Genomic DNA, 24,138 nt, shown 5'->3' with positions numbered 1-24,138 from the left:
TATATAAAAAAAAATAGGTCTTGATTGTTCTGTAAACAAGGTCCGTTTCTTTTTATCGATTATCACTGAGAGTTACCCAAGATCGTATTTAAAACTCAAAACCAAACCCTTAAATGAGTGTATAATGTTTGGTGTTTTCATACATATATCTTGTAGACATTAATTACTTTCTGTCTCCCTAAAATTGAAAGGAGCAGACTTAACTTTCGTTTTATGTTTGACTTTTAATATTGGTGTTTCCAAGCCCTTTTCTAGGATTTACTTCATGCATGTAGATCTTGGGTTTGTTCGTAAAATTTTATCCAACCTCTAATGCCATATGGAGGAATATTCAGAATTATCGTAATGGGGAAGTAGGAAATAAAAGTCTTACCTCTACAAGAGGATGCCAGTGAGCAATGGGTTTCCGAGGATATGAGAGCATTTCGTTCCAGTGGTCACGACCTAGACTTTCTGCATCGTTGCCTACTTGACATACTCCAATGACCTCATTGTGACCTACACTGTGAAAATGTTTCATAATATTTTTTTCTTAAAATTTTACTTTTAGAACCATGCTATTTGCATATTTAATCAGAAACATTAATAATGGATTTTTAGAATTAATTCTCTCCTGAAAAATATCATGTACTACAAAATACGCAGGTTTGCTCTTTGCATTTCCCACTAATCAGAACAATTTAATATTTCCCGCCTTTATAGCACCCACTGTGTCTATGTGCATTTGTTTCTTATTTTTGCACGAAGAATATAAAAGGTCCTTTGCCTCTGTTCTGTAATTAGCTGCAAATAAAAGTAAACTCTAAGCCACAATTTTATAACTGGAGGCCTGTGTGTGAGGGGTTTGAGTAAATGTGCACAAACAGAACATCAGCGTGCAGAGTGTCTGATTATATGCTCGATTACTTTGGTTCTGGTAGACATATATGCAGCTTAGTTATGTCAGTTATGAATGCAAATCTATATTTTGAAATGTAGAAAGGAAATTCTGCCTGGCGAAACAAAAAATTCGAATCAACATGAAATTAATTCCCCACTTATAGGGACAAAAGTAATAACTTTCTTTTTCTGGATGCAAATCTGCCGTGCAAGATTTTATGAGCCAATAGTTGATGTCATTTTACAGCTACAGGTATCTCACCGGTCATAATCCATAACAGCTATCGACAAGTTAATTTGGTCAATGTTTTCTGGAGGGACGTCAAAGACTATGGCTTCATTGTAAATGGGATTAAGGGTATTCCTCTTGGTGGAAGTTTTTCTTTTCTTTAGTCGCCTTCCTTCACACATTAAAGAAACCTTCACGTAGGGATCTGTGTGAATCATAAGAACAACGTTGATTTTTGGTTTGATGCTTTTAAGCAAACATAATGGCAAGTGAAGGGAGCAGACTTCTTGTATTGCCCATACCTGCTTGCAGAATTCATCTTCTGGACCTGACTGGAATTTGAGCTTCCTTCTTACCAAGGTATGCCTGGGATGCAGTGGAGCTTTGAAAGCTTTACCTGGTTGACTGCTTATAATGAACAATTTAGGTTCAAGAAGCCCCTTGTCATGTACAAACTTCTCAGAGGGTATTAAAATATCCACTGAACCGTGTTACACACAAGTTTTTTTATACAACAGCCTGTGTATCAGCCTATTTATAGCAGCCTAATTACTTGTTAGATTTGTAGCACAGACAGAAGATGACAATGTTTTTCACAATGGGATTTACTGATGTATGGTTAAATATAATTCAAAATGTAACAATTAGTGGCTTATATTTCTCAAGAGAATTATAATTATTTTTAAACTCCCGAATACAGTAAAAAAAAAGCTATTTATTTGCAGGTCCTTTCTGGGAGCTCTACAACTCCCTACTAGTATTTAAAAGTCATTTATGAATTGTTACTTAAATTAGTTTATAATTTTCATTATCAAATTTTGAAAGGGTTGCTGAAAGGACTCTGGGATGTTCACTTCTTTGTCCATGTGCAAACAAAAGCAGCACTGGTTCAGTGGCTCTTGGAGACTGGCAGAGAGGGTCAGTCTGCCTCTGTACCATAATCATAATACTCTACTGCTCAAATTCCCAGTATTAGGAATGCATTTTGGCCAACTCATGCTACTCTGAATCACAGTGGCTTTAGAAACAATAATCCTGCAGTCTACTTAAGAGCAAAGTATTTTAAATTGTCGGTTGCAACTGAGTAATCTAAAATATATTATTTATTTCTCACAAACTTCTGTTCTCAAGTAACTCAAGAGCTCACAATACAAGAACTCTCTTCTCAAAAATCATTCTGGGATTTGGCAGGGTTGAATTCTTTGTCTCTCAGGAGGGAAACGGGACAGAAATCCACACTGAGCATGAAATTAATTCATACCTGATGCTCCTGTGATATCCATTGCTTTTAAATTTCTTGCCTTTATTATTGTAATAGTTAGTCTACCAGCTGTTGGAAGGTAGCAGAGTGAAAACATAAGGTCACCAAGATCCACGTTATCCTGTTCCAAGAAAAGAGAGATAATATGAAGCAATGATAATTTTCCTACCCATAACAGAAGCTAGAGATAAAAATATACCTTTGGGGGTCTACAATTTAGCAGGCAAAAGCTGAATTCTCATTCTGAAACACATCTGAAAAAACAGACATCCATCTGCATACAAGGTTTGAGTCGCTACGTTTGTTGCTGGACCACCAAAGTTCTCGAGGGTAAATGAGGTTTTAGTTTCTAGCACTCAGTCCTTGGAGCTGACACTCATTTAAGTGATGAGATACTGTAAGGCACCGGAAAATCTTTGTCCTGTTTTATATTTTGTAGTGGATTGTTTTGTACCGTTGACGAGCAGCCACAGATGTCTGTGCCTTTCCTTCTGGTCTGCGGGAGGATACCCACAGAGAGTTTCACAGAAAAAACCACGGGTTGCACAGGGCAAAGTCTTATGCAACTCTCAAGTTTGAATAAACTCAGGTGTGATAGGTCTGAAGTGTCTATGGCAATGGGACAGTCTGTGCCAGAAGTGGAGTAAGGGCGTTACTTCCTGTGCCTGGAGCAGACAAGCTCCTTTAAGTAAGCTTATCAACCTGTTTCAACCTGATTTACAACCCTTTCCTGTGTTAATGGCATCAGGGTTTCAGAAAGGTAATAGCAAGTGTGCAAACCATATTTGCAGCTACAAAGCATTGCTTTCTTGGTTGTTTTTTGTTGGTCTTTTTTTTTGTTTTTTTTTTTGGTTTTGTTTGGTTTTTTTGTTGTTGTTTTTTTTTTTGGTTGGTTGGTTTTTTAAAAGGGAAACTCAAGTCTTTTATGAAAAATACAGTGAATAAAGGATGGTATTAAATTATTTCTGTGATTTGATTTGCATTGTTTTGACTGAGCAATGAATTCATACTTTCATAGACCTGTCTCCTGTAACCTAATATTTCTTTCTTGGCTTCAAAAAATTATCCTGAACAGCAAATTCAAAGCTACATTCCAGATTTTACAGGGAGGGAAATACAGCTGTTGTGGAGTATGTGTACCTTGCCCACTTAACTTTGTGCCATAGCTCCTCTCCTTTCCCAGTTTGGCTCCTTCTGTGTCAGTCACCAAAAAATGAAGGATGGTGAATGACATAGAAGGTGAGTGAAAATACCTCTCAAAACAGCCCCTAACACAGGTTTGTCTCTGAGCTGTCTCTGGCTTCTGTACAGATCAATGCCCAGAACCTGAGCCATTATATTACATAGTTTCATGAGTTACTAGAGGAGATAAGCAGGACAGAAAATGTTGTCACAGAGTTGTAGAAAAATGTTGTGTCAGAAGGGAATTTTAGGAGTTGCTTGATCGAACCCCTTGCTCAAGAGAGGCATCTTCGCTTTAGCTCTCAGCTCATTCGAGGAAAAATCCCCAAACACGTACATTCATTCAAAAGTAGGTCCTTTCCTTGTGCTGTTATTTAAGAGAGATGCTGCCAAAGAAGGAAAAGGCTGATATTATGGGCCCTTTGTCAGGAATAACCAGCTTTTAACCCTGAGTTGACTTCATCACTTATCATATTTTCCATTCTAAAGTTCAGTGTTTCACGGTAGCTGCAAAGCTAATAAAGGCTGTGACAATACCGAGGTAGCTGATATGGGTCACCCAGTTTAGTGTCTCTTGATGGTGCACACTTGGTAACAGACCTGCTGCAACAAACTCTGTCACTGACTCACTTTGTGAGAGGATCAAAGTGCTGTTTGAGAAGGTGATGCTGTAAGAAGTATTACAGGCTAAAACAATGTCAGCACACCCAGGAGGAATATCTCTTGGCTGACACCTGCACTTAACAATACAGGAGGAATTTCCCAGTGATCAGCTGCAGCTTGATACCTATAACCTGGGGAACAGGAAGCAAACTTTTCACTTATCCTTCCCATTGTGAGGAAGAGCAACTTCCAACATGTGAGTGCACCTCCCCAGCTCTGGGGTGCTGAGATTTGTAGCTGTGGAACCCACTCGTGCTGCAGCTCTGAGGGGAGCAGGATTTCATAAACCATTTAAAGAAACTATTGACTGAAGCCATCTTTTGGGAATTTGTCAGTCTGGCAAATTTTTTACAGAGAGGTTATTTTCAATGAATTGGTCACTAGCCTTCAGAAGAAGACAGCATTGCTTAATCACTCAGGTTTTCCCTGACCATAAAGAAGCCCATCAGGCAGCTGTTGCTTTAACTGTGTATTTTGACACTTCTCAATATTGTCAGCCATAACAACATTACTCTGTATTCAACTCCAGTGCTCCACATGGTGACTAGGAATTCATTCTGTGAGTACTGTAAATGCTTTACTGTTACTACCAAATACAAGAGTTTCCATTCCAGACTTGGTCATCTGAATGAACATTTTAAAAACTCGTTATCAATTCTTATCAAGAAGTTCATAGGTAAGTGTATTACTACACAATTGTTTCATATATAAATGCCAAGAAAAATCATTATATCACAGAATACCCTGAGTTGGAAGGAACTCACAAGGATAATCAAGTCCAACACCTAGCTCTGTGCAGGACACCCCAAGAATCACATATGTGCCTGAAAATGTTGTCCAAACACTTCTTGAACTCTCTCAGGCTTGGTGCTGTGACCACCGCCCTGCGGAGCCTGTTCCAGTGCCCAGCAATCCTCTGGATAAAGAATCTTTTGCTGATATCCAACCTAAACCTCCCCTGACAAAAGTTCATACCATTTCCTCAGTCTTGTCACTGGTTACCAGAAAGAAGAGTTAAAGTATGTTAACCTTCTGCATAAATGAACTGGTTAGGAAAGAATGGATGTTGAATGCAGTGTCAGAAATTACGCCATAATATACTGGTCCACAAACTTTGTCTTACATGTGAAAAATAATTGTCACCTGCACTGTGATGTGTTTTTGGCAAATGCTGCAATGGCAATACTTCATTAACGCTTTTTGAAAAATTGCATTGGGTATTATACGGGAAAAGCACTGTTATACTGGAAACAGAGCCTGTGACTTCTTCACCCTTTTCCAGTTCTCGAAGTTACAGGTGTTGTAGCAATAGGTCACAGATGACTGTGAGATTGTCTGTTCAATGCCAGCAGTAATCTAACCAGGGCAGTCTGGGCATGTGACTGAAGGGAAGGTTGCAGGCAGCAGCAGGAAAGAGAGACACTTTTTGGCATGCAAATCCTTCTCCAAGTCTGAAAAGGAAGCCCTGTCTGCTCACACTTTCATTTTGACTTGTAGGGAATGAATGACTACTCCATCATACTGACTACTTGTAAATGTTTCCTTAATTTTGGTAAGACAGATTTTCTTTAGAAAATAGAACCTTTCCCCATGCCCTGGCTATTCCTCCCTGCTTACGCCTGTTTCTATAACCAAAGGGCAACATTTTCAACTGTTCCAAACACTGTAAATTTTGCTGTTCAGTTAGAAAGGTTTAATGAGGGAATGTTCTTCAGAGAGTGCCACAATTTGTGACTGCAACACAGAATTTGCTCATGTGTGTGCACCTGTCTGAATAACTGCAGTGGAACGGGCAACGTGCTCTGACTGGGGACCAGCGATGTCACAGGCGTGACCCTTCCATCCAGCAAACACGAGTCTTTACTATAAATTCAGTTTCTTAACAGAACCAAAGCCTATGCAACAGAGCACAGAGAGGATTAGTGCACATCATCACAAGTTTAAAATCACTGAGCTACACGGCTTAAGCCACGGATTGTCACTAAAGGTGTGCTGTATTAGCAAGAAATAGCTTCAAGGAACAGAATTAACAAGCATAGAGGGCAGGATCTTCTGTAAGGATTATGCTCCTGTTTGAATTGAGTGCTTATGTGTTACTATGTATGCTTGACAATATGTGGCAATGTATTACACTGCCAGAGACATTTTAAAATTCCTGCACAGGAAGAAATTTCATAATATTGTAGGTTACCAAGTCATGCATGTTGCACATTCCAAATATGTGTCTAACTTCATTCAGTGTGATACTAATACCACACTGTGCATGTTACAGTGCAATTATGACAGCCCAAATATAACCAGACCAAAAGGCTGGGCAATTGCATTAATAACTTAAAAGAAAATAAGTAGAAGATAATTAAATTCCAATTATAATTTCTGTATATGTATATACTGTGTATTATTTTTCTTTTGGTCCTGTTCAGCATGAAACATAAAAAAAGAGGAAGAAAACACTGCTTCTATTTTTAATCTATAACCTGCCCGTTCCTGTGTTTTAAAAAAGGTAGAACAAGATTGGCATCTGCTTTGCTTTTCCAGCGCCCCAGGCTTTGGCCCCAGGCTTGAGGTGATGGCTGAGTGCCTTGATGTTGCTAGCTGTGCCTTACAACAAGCTGCACAGCCTGTTTTTGATAATCCCACCCAGATTTGTCTCTGAGCCCTTGTCTTGTTCATGCAGTCCTTTATTCAAAAGGGCAAGAGCATGAAGTTTCTTCCTTTAAAACGTCCCAGTGTTACCTAGGAGAGTTATATGTATTCAATCCAGCTGGAGAGTTCAAACCAGAGGTGTAAATCACAAAGTTTGCCTGAAAACTGCAAACAGAATGAATCCCACACTGAAACCTCAAGGCAAATTTTAGTCTTTGATTCCTGTTAGGAGGATGGAGACATAGCCCCCCTCACGTTATCCTTCCTCCTTGCTCCATTTTCTGGTGGAAATAATTGATAACATTATAAAAATCATATTATTTGAATAATTTTCAGTGGCTTCTACTGAAAGGTTTAACGTTCCTACTTTTCCAAGAAAACATTTCTGGTTTTCCTCCTGTAAAATTAACACAAAATAAATATATCTTCAAAAATGTTGAATTCTAATAGTAATATTAATAGGTTTTTAGTCTAGAATCACATGGTATTTATAGAACTTAAAATTATTAAATTTTGTTGGCGAACAGCCTGCAGGATAAATCACTCCCTAATACTGTGTCAGCAGCTCCATGCTGCTGCTTAGTGAGTATAACTCAGCATATTAAGCAGGGAGAAGTGTAACCTTAAAGAGGATGATGAACATGGGCCCCTAAATGGCCTCACCTTTGATGCCTTGGAGGCTGCATTAAGCAGCTCAGGCTGGATCAAACCTTCTCAGTGAAACCTGTAAATAACCTGGTAGTTAAGGAGTTTTTGACAAATGGGGATGACATTTGGGATCAGATTTCTCCTCTCCCTTCTCCTAAATACCTTTGAGTATTTATATATAAAAATAGCAGAGAATGAGTATGTAAAATCATGCAAAACAGGCAGCAAGGGATGGAAGAAAACAAGACAGATTATAGGTTATAATGTCTGCTTTTGCCGCTGATCTGGAAGAAGATATGCTGTCTTTGAGTTAGGCACTCTCAAGGTTTGTGCCCAATTTTTTGCCAACTTGAGTTTTGTATTTCTGGAGCAGAGAAGCTGTGATAGGCCTGTCACCACGCAGGGCCTGTGCCACTCTAATTAAAGCATATGTCTCAATTATACCAGGTTCCTCAGTTCTCCAGCTATAAAAAGACAGGCACTACTTTTTCACTTTTCGGGTATGTTGCAAAACTAATTATGGCTTGTGAGGTGCTTGGATGTATTTTTATGCATCTCACCAACTTACCATTAACGGGAGCACTTACAGGCAGTGATGCCCCTGCTTATTTCCTTTAAAGTTACTAACTGTTGAAAGAGGTTTTCCAGGCATTAGTGATTTCAGAGACTTGATAAATTCCCACTGCTGTGTCAGAGCTGTACAGCTCAGGCAATGGTAGCTTTGCATACTACCTCCTTTAGCAGTTATACATGTCTCTGCAAAGGACACTGGAAACCACAAAAATAGCAGAGGTTTCATGAAATGAGATATATCATTTAAGGTTCTGAAGCACAGAAAGGATAGATTACCGCTATTTAATTAAAGTCTCTCTTTATTCCTCCCCTCGTAGCTGAGGAGAATTAGTTATACTTTAAACAAAAAAAAATCTTCCTAGTTATTTCCAAATCTTTCCTGGAATTAATGGAATTATACTGCTATAGTGCAAGATAAATTTTACTGTACATCACTCTAATATTTGATAATGTGGGGATTTGAATTTTGCAAGGATTTATTTTAGAGGAAGTTCACTCAGCTAAATCAAGGATGATTTAAATATACAAGGTACATGTGTTAAGTCTAAATGAATTAAAAATGCTTTAAGTAGTGCTATCTACCTTTTGGGATATACATTAATTAAATTGTTCATCTGCATTGAGATGTATGAAATAAGATCTGAGTGATAAGATATTAATTCAGTTGAAGTACATGTCCAGGACACAAATATTATGCAAATCCCATACTCAAAAAATTTGAGACACTAATCTCTTTGGGAATGACAGTAAATCTAAAGTATCTAACATGAAGAATTCATTATGGTAGCTTTATGTTTTTTATTATTTCATCATAGAGTTATTTTGAGTTATATCTACAAGAAACATATACAAACTCTTTCAAAATGTCTGATTTTAATTGAATTTGCATGTGACTAGAAGAGAGCCACTTGCTTTCTCATTGCACATTTTAAGACGAATAGAAAAGATATGACTGGAAAATTCCATTTTCATGACATCTTAAATCAAAGAAATGAACTCTGGTAAAGTAGGTATTTATTAATGCCTCAACCAATCTATATCTACAGAAATATGATTAAGTAAAGTGTGGAAAATGGGAATGGCTTATCTTTTACAATTATTCTTTCAATACATCAATGTCAGGCTATATTTCATGTTTTAGGTTAATTTGAAAATTGCATCATTTTCTCACTGTGATTTCTTTTTTATTTTTGCATTTCATTGTCTCTATTTCTTTTCTTCATGGTTTTCTCAAAAAATGAAAGCAAATAGAGCTAGATGTGCAAAAAATGAGTCTGATTTCACTTACTGGGAAAGAACACTAAAAATGCTGAAGCTTGGTTTCACTACAGTGAAGGAATAGGAGAAAGCTGATGTGTTTGCTTGTATTTCACTGGATTTTATACTGCTTTGGGTATTTTTCATGTCAAGTCACAGACAGGCTATCAGCTTTTGTGCCTGTACAACTGTAAGACATGTATATATAGAAACTAGTCTGATGGGAGACATAAAAAGGCAGGATCAGAAAGTGTACCTTGGAATCCCTAGTGCTCTCTCCATGGGCTTGTTTGTGGCACAGCATTTGCTACTTAGCACACATCGATAGAAATGCTGGACCTGAGAGATTTTTGCATGACTAATACAGTGAAAAGAACGATCAGCTAAAGAATCTAAGCAAATAACCCTTGCAAAGGGGGAGAGAAAGCCCTTAGGCCAGCCAGACTACTGAGGGTGGTGTGTGTTCTAATTAAAAAAAAAACCAACAAAACCTTCTGACAACTAAGTTCAACTTAACTTCGTTGCTTAACAAAGTATGTAGATTGATTTTATTTTATTTTATTTTATTTTATTAGGCTTTATATTAGTGATGTTAAGATGGTACTTGGAGCACTTCATAGTCAGACAGACATCTCACCCCACAGAACAGTTCTGAATGCAATCACTTAGTGCTGCACTTCGTAGGGACTGAAGAAATAAAAAGCTTTCCTGCAGACTGGGCCACAGAGAACCACTATGATTTCAGCTCAGGGAGTTTATGTTCTTATTTTAACTTACTCATAGTTTTAGTTTTGCTGAGCATCTCAGCAACTTCTCTATAAAGACAGTATCCAAAGTAAAGCATCCAGCAGATAGTATATCCTCTGTCTCCACTTCAGAGCCTGAAGATCTTTTGACATGGATTTTTGGAGTCTGTGTGCTGGGTTTTTTTTTTCCTCTCCTGTTTCCATTATCCTTGTGTCACGACTACTTTTCTGTAAGGCAGTCACTGCAGGCCACATAAGAAGCATCCTCCAGACACAGCTTTGTATTGTGCCAGTCATTCAAGATACCTTAGAATGTGGGAAGCTGGAGCCAAAGGAGGAGCCTTTCACTCCATGTACACTTCAGAACAAATCCAGTTAGTGTCTCTGAGAAGAACACGCACATAACTTTCTCTTGCCCCAATGCCCTTAGTAAGTCAAGGACAGAGGCCTGCTCCTGTAGGCAGTCAATGTAGTTATCTCTCTGAAGACCCAACATCTCCACTGTCATAATTTCTATCCTATAAATAGGATGGAGTGATTAACTGAAACTGCCTTTCTAATGGGTTAGCTGCATACCATCCTCAGTTATCTGAGTGCATTTACAGAATATAATTGTTCTTACTGAGTCATTTAAGACTTTATTGATAAATTATTCTGTATTAAGATCCTTTAAAAAAAGCCTCCATTCAGTAAAGATAAACTTCATCCCCAAACTTATATTTAAACATATGCTTAAATCCTATAGATTTTACTGGCTTTGAATACTTTTCACAGATCTTCAATTCACAACTATAGTGGTTTGCTCTCTGGGCCCAAGAGTGAATCTAATGAATTATCCTGTAGCTATTGAGATAGAAATAATGTCTTAATTTGTTCCAAACTAAATTGATGAACCGGGGAGATAATCTGAATTGAGCTAATGAAAATTACTAGAGACATGATTGGAAAAGCTGGAGTACTTCTGTTTGTGTGTGTGTGTGGCCATGTCAGAAATTGATTTCACAGGAAAAACAGAAACGAGGCAGTCTGAAAGTGAAACTTCTGTAGAAAGTTAATATAAGTAATTTTTAACTCCCTCATCAGTTATTAAGAAGAGGAAAGAGTGAATACAGAGTTGGCTCTGAAGGTTTGCTAGATGGCATTGAAGTTCAAAGACAAAAGTTAATTGAAGTTTAAGTTTCTCCTTGCAAATTAAACCATTGCTCTGAAATTTTGGTTTCTTGAATTGTTACTCGGTTTTTTTTCAATTCTTCTATGACTTGTTACTTTGTAGAAAATACGAAGTTCAGTATAGACTTAATAGTGCAAAGAAGTCTGCCCTGGCTCTTTCTCAGTCATTGTTGGTTGCCTCGTATAACTTTGGTTGATACTGCGAGGCAGGGGTTGCATGTGTATTTGTGTGTGTGTGTGCAGGATAGGAAATGCCTGAAAGCCAGAGAAAATAACTGATCTTCATGATCTGATATGTAAAAATGAAAATGTCATAACCTGCAAGACGTGAGTTCACAAGCAAGGTGCTGTAGACAGATTTGTTTGTCCTTTCCTTCCAATGTATTCCACCTTGTCAGAGTTTACAAGTTGTCACCTTTGGTATTGTGCTTCCAAAATCTGTTGAAAGGGAAGCCTCGTGAGGGTGGGATGATTTCTGAATGCTAAAGCTTTAAGGGAGAGCACATTAGCACAGAGCTGACTTAAACCTTTCCCTCTGCAGGGAAGGCAGTGGTGCTTCAGAAATGTTGACAAACTTGGGAAGAGCAATGAAATGTAAATTGCCTTGTGTAGCAATAGATGTTTGGAGGGCAACCGTTTACTCAAAAGGAAATGAAGAGGGAGCTTCTGCTGGGAAACATAAGTGTTTTGATGTTAAGTGAAGGTGATAAAAATGGAAGGACAGGTAGGTCAGGCAGACAGGAGATGCCTCAGAGAGGGCAGTGTCACAAGCCAAAGTAACAGTGCAATCTGTAAAATTGGGCGGTAGTTGCCTAAAGTGAGGACCAAAGCTTTTAATGAATGTCCATCAGTATCTGTCATGTCAAACCCAGTAATTTTTCCACAAGATGTAATTGATTTTGACTAGATCTTCATTTTTTGTGAAATACTGAGACTGAAAAAAACCCAAGTAAACCAGAGGTTAATGGTGTTGTAGCGTGCAGCAGCCTCCAGCGCAATCTAATCTGGGTGGGCCAACCTTGCTGACTTCAAAGAAAATTCTTGGTGAACATCACACAGATGGAAAAAGATGAGAAAATAAACCCTCATGGTTTCAAGGCTAAATGCTAGCTTGTTGTAAGAAAGGGAGGCTAAATTACATGTTAAGCATTCGCTATCTCTAGGCAAACGTGAGCTTGAAGAAAATGAAGCAGCACATCCATTCTAATGCATAAAACTATTTCTACCATTTGCCAGTTACCTCTTGCTTCCATTCTGACTTAAGTTGAAAGATATGTTTAATTATCTCCATATACTGCTAATAATGAAAATTTCAAACAGATCCAAGAGAAATTGCAAGGGAGGAAGCTGGTTCTTAAAGTTTACTAATCAAAGTATTTTAATCCAAAATGTCTTGCCTGTTAATTTTTTTTCCCTAGTGTGTTAAAATGGAAATGTCAATTTAAACTGAATCTGTATGCAAATTAATGGATTGGCCTTTCGCTCTACCTTGAGTTAGGAGGGCTGCACGTGAACTTAGAGCTCCACTAAAATATGAAAAGATACTGTGTCTTCCAACCCCATCCAATTATCTGTTCATGTACAGGGACTGAGAGCAATCAGTATGTCAGGGCCCTGAGGGCACTAACAGCCCTAACTGGCCCTGATTGCCTACCAGGGCTTCCCCTGCACCTGCCCCTGGCCCAGCTCCCCGTTTCAGCCTGACTCGGGGAGTTTGGTCCATCCCTAGGGAGCTGGCTGATGCCAGGGGTTGCCCCCCGGGTCCCAATCTGCCCCACTCACTGGTGAGAGTGGTGGGATGGGACCTGGCTGGCCAGATCCTGCCCAGCAGCTCCAGGATCCTCTGATGCTGTTCCTGACACTGCTCCTGACGTCCCAACCTGCAGGGAGCAGCCAGCCCTTGTGCCCTGCTGACACAGTCTTAATTAAGGATAAAGTCCTGCAGAGTGGCTATTCTTTACAAAAAAAGCTAATTAGACATGGTGCTGAAATTACATGATACTAGAGTTTTTTGAGCCTTACTAAGTTCCTCACCTTCCCTTGGCACTGAATGTCATTCTCAGTGCAGGAATTTTGTGTTGTGTAAAGCAGCTGCCTGTTATATCATGTATTCTGAGCACATCACTCTGAGAAGGAGAGAAAATAAGCACCTGGGTAGTGCTGAAAAAAAGATGGAGAAGGTCATAGCATCAGGAAAAAAAGATGTTCTTCCCAGTCTGTGCAAGCACTTACAGAGTTTTGTGGATGTATTCATTATACATACGTTAGGTGCTCTGAACTGACTTCCTTGCTGCTCAGGCTTAGCACAGGTCATACATAAAATGGGTAATAAAAGGACATTTCTACAAATCTGAATCTACTTTTAGTGTAAGTTTGCTCTACAATTTTGTTTTTGAGGAAGCTGATATAAAAAAAGAGGATGGTCCAAATAAAATCATGTGCTTGAAATATAGAAATTTAATGTCAAACTCTGTGCTGCATTAGCACGTCTCTCCTGCCATTGCAGAGCTTTTCTCTGAGGTAAGTTTTTCATTTTTTTATTCAATCAGGTATCTCTTGATAGATTTTGCCATCTGCTGTGGAATTCCATCCCAGGTGAGATTGCAGCAGGGGCAGTGGCCTGCTATACATGTACCTGTGTACATGCCCTGGGAAGGTCAGGAGGGGCTCATCCTTCTCAGGGCTCCCGTGTAAAGAATGCAGAAGATGGAGAAGCACGTGCCATGTTCACTGTAAACAGGTAGCAAAGCAGCACTTTGCCCCTAGATTTTGACCACTTCAGTAAAATGCACAGACCACTAAAGTAACTGTTAGTGATCAGTGTATTGCCATTAATCCAAACTCTCTCTGCTCATTTAAAAATTCAAGTGATTGGAACAGGCCACCAAGGGAAGCGATAGTAATCACACATCCTTGAGGAGATTTAAAAGATATGTAGATGTGGCACTTAGTGATGTGGTTTAGTGGTGGACTTGGCAGTGCTGGGTTAATGGCTGGACTCGATCTAAAGGGTCTTTTCCAACTTAAATGATTCTGTGATCTCTGGATATCAAATCCACGTTTAATGAAATCCCTGGTATACCTTTTCTCTCTCTCTTTCTTTCTTTCTTTTTTTTTCTTTCTTTCTCTCTCTCTTTCTGATCCTTTCTGGCTTCTCATTCCACTAGAAAGTAATACAAGAATTACTACCTAAGTTGGACTTTTCAAAAGCAATATTTTCTGTGTGCAGCTCCTTTCAAGTTCAGTGCCAATTCACAGCCAATGGGTTTGTGAAGCTATTTCTCCTACCTTTTTTTCCTATGAGTTACACAGTGATTTTCTTCATTGTGTTTAAATGTTATTTTTTCTTTTCAATAGGTACTTTTCCTGGGTATCCTTGTGATTTTAAAGCCAGTGATCAAGTGTGTGTTTCTGTTGAAATTTCTCCATGTGTTTTGTTTCTCTAGGGACAATCTTGTCATATTATGTCATGCATCCCCTCAGGTCAGGGAACTGTGAGAATACTTCATGTGTTTTCTGGCAAAAAGCAGCTTCATTTCTGGAGTTCCCTGATGTTGAAATCCTGTTACCTTTCAAACTGACTTGGTTACTATTAAGTGGTGCCACTAAATAGAAAAAGTTGGCTTGTGATCTGTCACCTGTATAAACAGTAACACTGGTGCCCTGCGGACTCCAATGCCCCATCCACAGAAAGTTTCATCCACCAGAGAAAAGGTGAAAACGGACCATTATGACTTAAAACCATGTCTGAGAGCATTCCACATAACCTTCCAGTAGACTGAATGCACAACTGAATTTCTCAATATGTATTTTACTAGTAACACTTCTCCATAAAATTACCCGCTTTTAACAATAGAAAAGCCATTTCCATAGAAGTTTCATTTACTTCTTAGTAATTTATTTGAACGGGTCATATAGAAAAGAAAATCTCTGCAAATTTTCAAGGGAAGCAGCCAAGGCAAAGAGATTACTTCACCTCTGGGAATATGCTGTTAATGGATGGGGTGCAAAGGTGGGGAGTTGTGCTGCTTTGATTGTCCTTGCACAATCATTCCATTTTAATTGAAAAGTTAAATGGAAGAATAGAATCATGGACATTAAGGTTAATCCTAAGAATACAGTTACTAAATATGACAAAATAGATGAAACCCTAAATCTTCAATACTGCAAAATGACCTCATTTTATAGTTTAGAATCTCTCTGGTTTCCAAATACAAAAGAAATTGAAATAACAGAGGAAGGAAGAACGAGAAAGACAATAAAACTAATGATAGCTAGACAACATCATTCCAGAAGTGCAAAAACAAGGACTGCTTTCATCCTTTGCTTCTCAAACCAGGCTACAAAGAAAATTGCACATTTGAATGAGGAGATATGTTGGGGGTTTGGTGGTTCTTTTTTGGGGGTGGGGAGGGAAACATGGGAGAGAAGGCAAGCTCTTCTGTTTCCTCTCAGAGATGCAAGTGACAATTTCATAACAGACTGCTCTGTAAAATTTGCTGACTGCAGATCCTGCTGAGATGCTGTTGGTATCTCACCCTCTCAGGGCAAACCTCCCAGCCTCACCTCCCCAGTGAATGCCATGGAATCTCTGGTGATCCAGTGACATGGGGTTACTTCTACCACTTCTCTCAGGCTACTCCAGGAACATGTCAGTGTTTCTCAGTATCCTAATTGCTGATGATACACAAAAGTTCATGCAAATCCAGCTACCTTCCTTTCTTCACAGACAGTTCTGGCCTATTGCCATTAGGACACTTAAGCTATGTGGATCTGCTAATGAAGAATTTATGCAGTTGCTGTGCATTATCCACCTGCCTTACAAATAAACACAACACTTTAATCTTGAAGCTGCTAGGCAGTTTACCAACCCAGTACTACATCTCCTTAGGAGCTATACAGAAAACAAAGAGTTTTAAAATTAAACAAATGACTGTGAGGAAGCTGAAGGAAGGTGAAGAAAGAAGACAGAAATCCATTTTAGAAAATGCAGACTCTGAAATCAAGTGTATCATCCAGGTGTCTAGAGCATGAGCAGGGGAAGATGTGACTGTGCATGAGTGTGATAACAGTTCTTTTTCTGTAATACTCATTCTCTATCAGATGCGTTCGTGCCTCCCCATTATATTTAGACGTGCACTGGAGGCAATTTTAGGGCCACTTCAGTGAGCATGTTTTCTCTCTTAAAGAATGCACAGAGGGTAGTGTAAGATGTGAGATAAAGAGAGCACTAAATATAGAAGTGCTTTAATGCTTTAAGTCCATAAAAAATGAGTTAACAGAACTCCCTCCTCTTAGCAGACTTTCCTTCTAACTTGTTTTACCTTGCACGTGCTACATGTGAAACGCACCTAGAGAGGAAAAGGATTGTTTTCTGCAGCTTGTTCTGTTCTTCCTCGTGGAATCACGTGCGCTTGTGTGAGGCGAATGTGGTGAGCTGCCCAGACTTATACCTGGTTATCTTTATATTCAGAATAAATAGTGTTATTCAGCACATACTTGCCTATGGGTAGGAAAAAAGGTAGCGCTTTTAGGCAGCCTGTGAGTGATTCAGTAAACAGTGTGTCACAGTCACTTGGATGCCTTCTCAAATTTTCAGTTTAGCTGCTTATAATTTAAATAATTTGATAGTTTTTAGATGAAATCAGAGTTGTGAATTGACTTGTCCTAAATGGCAAATTCACTTTAGGACTCTGTAAATTTGATTTTGGGTACTCAATCTGCCACCTTAACAGGGCCTGACTTCAATTTTTTGGAAGGAAGTATGATTTGGAAAGAATTTAATGTATTTATCTCTGATCATCCTGACTCATAACTTCTGAAGCAAAACTGTCTGAAAAGAAGGATAGTACCCTTTTGTGTGTGGGCTGATTTAGCACTTAAATGTTTCCTGAAATAAGTACCTTTCAAGAAGAACAGAAGTGGCTGGATGGGGATGAAGAAAGTGAGCATCTACTGCTATAGATACCTGTTTGTTTTTAAAAAGATATGTATTTTAATGAAAAAAGTATTACTGTTATAGATAGGATGAAAAGCTTTTTATATGTTATTGCATAATAAAATCTTTGAATTGAATGAACTGTTTTTCATGGCTTTCCCAAGAACGTTGATATTCTCTATATATTGAGTAAAGTGAAGGATTTGGAAAAGGAACTGGTAAATGATAAACCATGCTGAGCTACCAAAAGGAACGGGTCAGGGGTGCTCTGCAGAAACCTGGAGGGAAAATAATCTGTTTTCATTCCATTAGGAAGGCTACAGCCAGGCAAAAATTGAAGATGTGGATATAGAACTCAGGTAATTTCTGATGGAGAGATTTCTATCTGCTTTCTCCAAGAAGAAAGGTGATAACTCACTCTTATTTTACCCATCAAATTTTGGGGGAGAAGGATTATCTTCAAATCTCTGTTGAGTAGTCACTGTTATGTATTTCTTTTACAGAGAGGAATAATAGGATGGTAATTTGCTTGTTCTACTGTTCTAGTACACTTTCTGGTGTACATCTAAAGTTATCTGTTCAATTATTTCATATGGCTTTTTGTGTTGTTTACAAGATACTATTTCCAAACTACAGCAAGAGGATATGCATGAAATCTGAGCTTCAGTGGGAATTCTTTCCTTGACTTTACAGTAGAGTCAGGATCTAATCCTGAGCACTACTCACTTCTACCTATATATGATGTTGTGGTCCCAGTAGAGAGAAGTTTATTGTTAAATTAGCATTTACTGTAAGATTCTGTGCTCAGTGAAGTATAGACATGAAAGGTTTTCATTATTTTTAAGTGATTCCTTTCTTCCTGATGATCATAAATAACTCTCTAGGGTGCTCAAAACCAAAGTCTGCTATTTTCTCTCTATCACTTCTGTACACACTTCTGTTTCACTTTACTGCATACATATTTATTTTATTGTTGGGGTTGTTCAGAGGAGTTATCATAATGTAGATCAGATGGTTGATTAAACCACAGCTGGCTTTTAAAACTACTTATAAAACCCCAGCATGCTTTTAAAAAGAAAATACATATAGAGTTCTGTGAATTCTGAAAACAGACATACAAAATACAGTATGGAATATTGTTCTTTTGTTCTTCTGAGTTAACTTTCATAATGTTTGGATAGCAGCTTCTATATGAATGGAAAGTATTAGATATTGTATGACATGGCTTACGTCCTATTCACTGCTCTTTTTGAAAAAATTTTACTGCAGAAAATGGAAGAGGAGATGTTGGGTTGGAGGGGGAATGGATTTCAGTCACAAGTACTGAGGATGTCAGTAATTGGTTGCCTGGCAAGCAAGGTTATGTTTTCTGATGTTGTGATAAACTCCTATTTTTTAGATGCCAGATTTGGCCCAAGTATCTGAGTGGGGAATTTTATCCCTATAGTTCACATAATCAACTGTGAAAACCTCCAGCTGTCAGTTGTTTTCTGCTTCCATGCCCATCACAAGAAAGATGCCATCACTAGTCAGAAATCTTCTTCCAGATGGTGTACGTAGCTTTAATTCAGAGTTTGCCTGATGAAAGGAGTAGTGAACGATTAAGCATTCACTGAGGTAAGAGGTAGCTTGTGACTACTGTTTTCTTGAGTAAATAGAGCAAGGTGTTTAATCAAGCAATGAAGGGCCGGGAACATGTAGCTACATAAATCTCAAATGTCATGATACCACAGACATTACTAATGCAGCCTTGTCATTTGAGCCTGTCACTTCACCGAAGTACATGGTGTGAAATCCTCACTCTAATTCTCTGCTGGGGAGCCACAGGGAGGCTCAGGCACTGCAAAAGCCTGTATGCCTCATTTATCCCTGTGATTACTTCCAGTGACTTCAGTGAGACCAACTAAAGAATATCCATAATTTTAGAATTTGGGTTTGCATTGTGAATTGCCTTTCAGTGTTTGTGACAACTGGTGCAGAATTTAGAGATTGGTGTGTGTGTGTCATTTAATCTTCCCCAGGCAAGCCCAAAGTGAGGTTCTTGTGGCCTGTTGGATTTTTTCAGGAAACAGTATACTTTATATGTTGTTCCTTATACATGTGTATTCTGAATGTTTAGAGAAATGGGTATTCATGAGGAGAAACTAAATAAAATAGTAACTTAAAATTAGGATCTCTGCTGTAAAGACGTCATAAACTTGGGGCTGATAAATCTTCATGAAAAACCTTTTAGTCAGGTTATAGGTGCTCAGTTTTGCCATTGTTTCTTTAGCCCTGCTCTCAGAAAAATAGCTCAGTTACCATGAAAGAGTGATGCCTTTCTGTCCCTCTTCCCTTGGATAGTTTGGCTGGTAAGTAACCTATTTTTCACAAAGTGAAAGACTGGAAGAGCATAGCTATGTATCTTTCTGCAGTAACCTCAGTAAGGTTCTCTACAGAGCCTTGGCAGCAGCCCTCGTGCTCTGAAGGGCTGTAACTAAAGACAGAAAAGCTGTCATGGACAGAATTAGGGCCTCCATAATATCTGGAATTATACTTGTTGACCATGTAACCAAATCTTAGCAAAACGCTTTGTGTATCCTTTGAAATTTCTACTCTCATCTATGTCCGTTCAGTTGTTTCACCTATTTCTTTCAAACAGCTATAAGTTTCCTAGACTAGGAGAAAAGCTATAGATACATATATAGATACGTATTGTTGGAACAATAAGTCCTTTTCCACAAGTCAGCTCAAACTTCAGCTGCAGCTTCTAATGTTTTCCCCCCCACAGCAGCAGTGGGGAGGTCTGATTATTTAGCCAATGGTATGGCCTTATCTTAATTTTGGCAAGCTCTATAATTTAACCATAATCATAAAATCCAGGCCTCCCAGCACTACTGTTATGATCCACTAATTCCTCCCCCTCTGTACAGATGATATTTTGTCCTCCCCTCTCCTGTTACAGATCTTGGAATCCTGAAAGGTTAAAGTGTGAGACAGGTTACATCCTCTAACAAGATTTTGAAAGGGGCCAGACAAATCTTTTGGTGAGAAAAGAGCCTGTGTATAGTGGCAACTGCACCCCAGCATGTTCACATTTTAGGCTGTGTTAGGATGCCTGTTGGGTGTGGTGTGCCAGAGGTGCTTCCCAAATACCTTGGCTACCCCCTTCCCGCAGAATCAGTATGTCCTGGTGAGAGTTCTGGGAACAGTCATAGTGAGCCCCTACGTACATAACAACAAAGAAGTCCCCTTACTGCTTAAATACAAGACCAAGGCAAACTAATATGAGACCTGGGTAAACAGATTGTACACAGAGGGAGACTGTAAAACTCTGAAATACCCTGTTTGGTGGAGAAAGGATGCTCGATGGCTGTGATGTCTAGTGGGGATTAAAGGCTAAAAATGGCTTGAGGTTTTCCACATAAGCACAGTATGCTCAGAGGGAGGAATACTTGCAAGTTTGGTTCCAAATATTGAAACTTCATTTAAAGGGTAGGATTGTTCAGAAATTTTGATGAATCCATAAGCTCTTGAATTGCTTTCTGTGACCTCTGCTAGTAAAAAGAGACAGAGTAAGCATTCCCCAAACTATTTAATAATTAAATGTGTGTTTGAAGCGATTTTTTTCCCCTGCCTGGCTAAATACATGTTTAAATTGAAAGTTATATAACCCTGTAGAAAAAAGGCTATGGCACAGTCTAATCCTGAATTATGTGCAGAATGGTTACAACCAAGATCCCTTTAATACAGCTATTTTAGTCTTAGCTCTGTGTGAGCGCTCTTTGCTCATCTTCAAGAATTGCTGCCTATGAATTGTAAAACACTAGAGCAGTACTTTTTTTTGTGTTTGCAGCTCCCACCGACAATTTTGGATGGTATAATTGAAGGACAGGCTTGGCTGACCGGGATCACAATTTGGCTTTGGTTTATGTGCAGTGTGTGTCTGTTACTGTGAGCTCTCTGAGATTCTTGTTTGACAGAGATTTCTGGAAAAAAAGAATGGCAGAGGAGGGTGAGAAGAAAGGAGAAGGGGGAACGTGTAGAACAGGGACTGTTACAGAAACTTCCACTAAGCAGGAAACAGGAATTTAGGATTGCCTCTAGCCTTTTTCAGCATGCAGCTGATGTGTGGAGGAAATTGTTCTTCATATTCTATCACTGTTCTGGGGCTGTTGCACCAGGGAAATGTGCAGGACACAAGGACAAAACACAGAGCTCAAGAACATGCAGCACTGATGGGCAGGGAAAGAACCAGTATAGGAAGCAGGTTTTCAACTTCATAAGGAATTTTGAGTTATTTCCATTTTGAAGCAGAATATCCCTTGCTTGACTTGAAACATTATGCTTTGATAAAAATCAGGATTTTTTTTTCCTATTTCAGCTTTCAAGACATTTTAAAACATAGCAATAGAAGGACATTCCAAATGAGAAATCAAAACATCTTATTCTGGAACTTCAGTCTTCTCAAAACACTGACTTTGGAACACTCTTTTTTTTTCTTTTAAATTCTTTAACTGGAATGGTGACATTTTTGCTACATGAGTTTCTTTTTTATTCTTTCATCTTCCTTTAGTTTCTTTTGTTTGGTTGTTTATTTGTATGTTTTTTTGCAGAGAAATACCCATAGTGAAAAAGCTCCCTTGGAAACTGTGATGGCCGTGCTCCCGGGTTCTGCAAACTTCATGTGGCACATACACATGCAAACAACTCTCTGAATTATCATTTTCTTAAACTGCTCCCAAACCCCCAATAAATGCTAGCTGAAGCTTCAGTGATATTACAGGATTCATCCTGTTTCTGGCTATGCCTGTGGAGTTACAGGGCTTTTAGATAATCATTTGCACAGAATAGTCTTTGTTACTTTTAGAGCCAAGCTTTGAGTGCTTGTACCACCGACTCAGGACCAACAGAGCTGCATCACAAGCCACTGCTCTTCAAGGCATTTGACTTTTTTTTACTTCTGACCCTTCCCAAGTTTTATTGAATATTATTCTCACAGCTATGCAGTTGTTCCAAGCAGAATTAGGCATATGATGTCTTTAACTTTATTGAAAACACTTGTTAATATTTTATCTCTACCCTATATGATTGTACATAACTGGATCTGTTTAGCCATGCTGAGTGCTGGCCCCTCATCATTTATATGTAGGATGTTTCTGACAAATCTCCTACAAAGTCATTAGTAAAATCATTAGACTAAAAAAGAAAAAAACTGAAAAGACAAAAGGAAAAGCCCAGTTTTGAAAATAAACCTATTTAAATCTGTGGTTTTAAAAATATTTTTAAAAAAGTAAGAAAAACACTGGCTGCCTCTGTTCTGCACTGTACAATGAGCACTATACCTGTTGTGCTGATGCTGAAGGCTAATTAATTTCTATTTCATCCTTACTGTGGTGACCCTTAGAAATCTGAAGGATTAAAGATCTATGACTTTTCATCATCTTTTATCTGTGAAATGGTTCATTACACATGCACTTTTATTTTTTCTGCAAATTTGACTAAGAATAGTCAGAAAAATCATGCAACAAAAGGTGACCTTGTGACTTTGGAGAAGATGAATATCCACTGATCTGCCTCTGGAAGGCAATTATGCTTTCTGTATTTTTGAGTTCTTCTGGGTTTGTTTGTGGGTTTGGTGTTTTGTTTTGATTTGGGGGGGTTTTTTAATAAGTTTATTAAGTGAGGTGAATCTTACCTCTTGCTTTTACTGCCTTAAGTTATCTAGTCATGAAATAATTGATGGTCCTAAGCTTTTGCCATGCTTTAACATGGGCAAGATGCATGAGTTTTCAAATCTCTCTCTTCTAAAGAGACTTGAATTTGAATATCAATTTATTTGGTTGTTCACCTGATGCAAAAACCTACATGTTTACACAAGTGGAACACCAGGTTAATACCAGATAGGTTTTCTGTATTACAAAAAAAAAAAAAACAAAAAAGGAAAAAAAATCAATTTGTGTTTCTCTTTTATTGCCACAGTCCTAAAAAACAGATATGGTACTTAACATTGATGATTTGGATTTGAATTCATACACAGAGGCAGAGATTTGGTTTCTTTCTGTTCCTCCTCAAACTGCTAACTCAAAAATTTTGTTAACCCTTGTAAATATTTTAAACGCTTTCCTGAGCTCTTGCTCAACGCCATTGCTTCTCTAAACCCTGCAACTTGCCAGAACAGGGATTTCAGAAATACTAGCTAAAGCATCTTGACAAGCTAAACAGTTTTTAGAACTGGAGTAGGTGGACTTAGCTGACTTCCTGCCAGCTCCAGTGTCTGCACACTGTCGAAGGAGATAAGCAGTGCTGCACCGAGTGGATTAAGGCTGGTGCCAGGAATCTGCAGATTCTGGACCTGGTCTCATTTCTGCTATTAGGAGTGTTATGTCTTGAGCAAGTCACAATCCTTTTGTCCGAGTCTGTTCTGCTGTCTGTGAATTAGGGACAATATTTACCTATTTCTTTCAAAGAAGGAAGTTTATTTTCCTCGGGTTTTGAGGGTTTAAGCCCTAAGGACTATGACCTGCACCTATGCATCTGCATTTGGCAGACAATGAATTGCTCACAGCCTGGTTCTGAGCAATGCAACCTTTGAGGAAGTTTTTTTCAGTTTGAGGTCAGAATAGTTTTGAACTGCAAAAAATCTGGCAGGTTTCGTCAGATTTCAATATTTAATATTTTTTATCATGCTTTCAATAATCAACAGATTGAAAAAAAATCAGTGTCTTTTTGTCTCTCTTCCACACACATTGTTACTAGCACTAACATCTCTGAAACAGAGAACTTGAAAATTCCTTGTGGTGATGTTTTGATTCCAGTTGCATCTCAGTTATACAACATAAATGCCTAAAAATACAAATTCTCAAATCTTTCTTTCTTGGGCAAACTTGAGAACAACAGCAGTGAACAATTAGCATTTTTAAAATGCAGAACTTCAAATACTTATAACCATCCTACTTTTAACTCT

At 38.5% G+C, this 24,138-nt stretch overlaps 1 protein-coding gene across 4 annotated transcripts in view; it reads right to left on the bottom strand.

The window, feature by feature from the left end:
• SYT9 (synaptotagmin 9) overlaps nucleotides 1–24,138 on the bottom strand; it is a 67,474-nt gene that overhangs the window by 3,036 nt on the left and 40,300 nt on the right. For 3 of the 4 annotated variants that reach the window (XM_027699374.1, XM_027699391.1, XM_027699383.1), the window contains exons 4-6: nucleotides 2,370–2,490; nucleotides 1,142–1,313; nucleotides 374–503 (exon numbers count right to left, since the gene is read on the bottom strand). In XM_027699374.1, coding sequence (XP_027555175.1) covers nucleotides 374–503; nucleotides 1,142–1,313; nucleotides 2,370–2,490 — 423 coding nt within the window. Of the gene's footprint in view, nucleotides 1–373; nucleotides 504–1,141; nucleotides 1,314–2,369; nucleotides 2,491–24,138 lie in introns of those variants that run through there. The other variant, XM_027699399.1, reaches the window with a different exon arrangement.

This window comes from Neopelma chrysocephalum, unplaced genomic scaffold (assembly GCF_003984885.1).
Source record: "Neopelma chrysocephalum unplaced genomic scaffold, ASM398488v2 Primary Assembly neopelma1_24, whole genome shotgun sequence".
Taxonomy (NCBI): domain Eukaryota; kingdom Metazoa; phylum Chordata; class Aves; order Passeriformes; family Pipridae; genus Neopelma; species Neopelma chrysocephalum.
The sequence above is the reverse complement of the archived record's forward strand: the minus strand, read 5'-3'. Positions and strand labels throughout refer to the sequence as shown.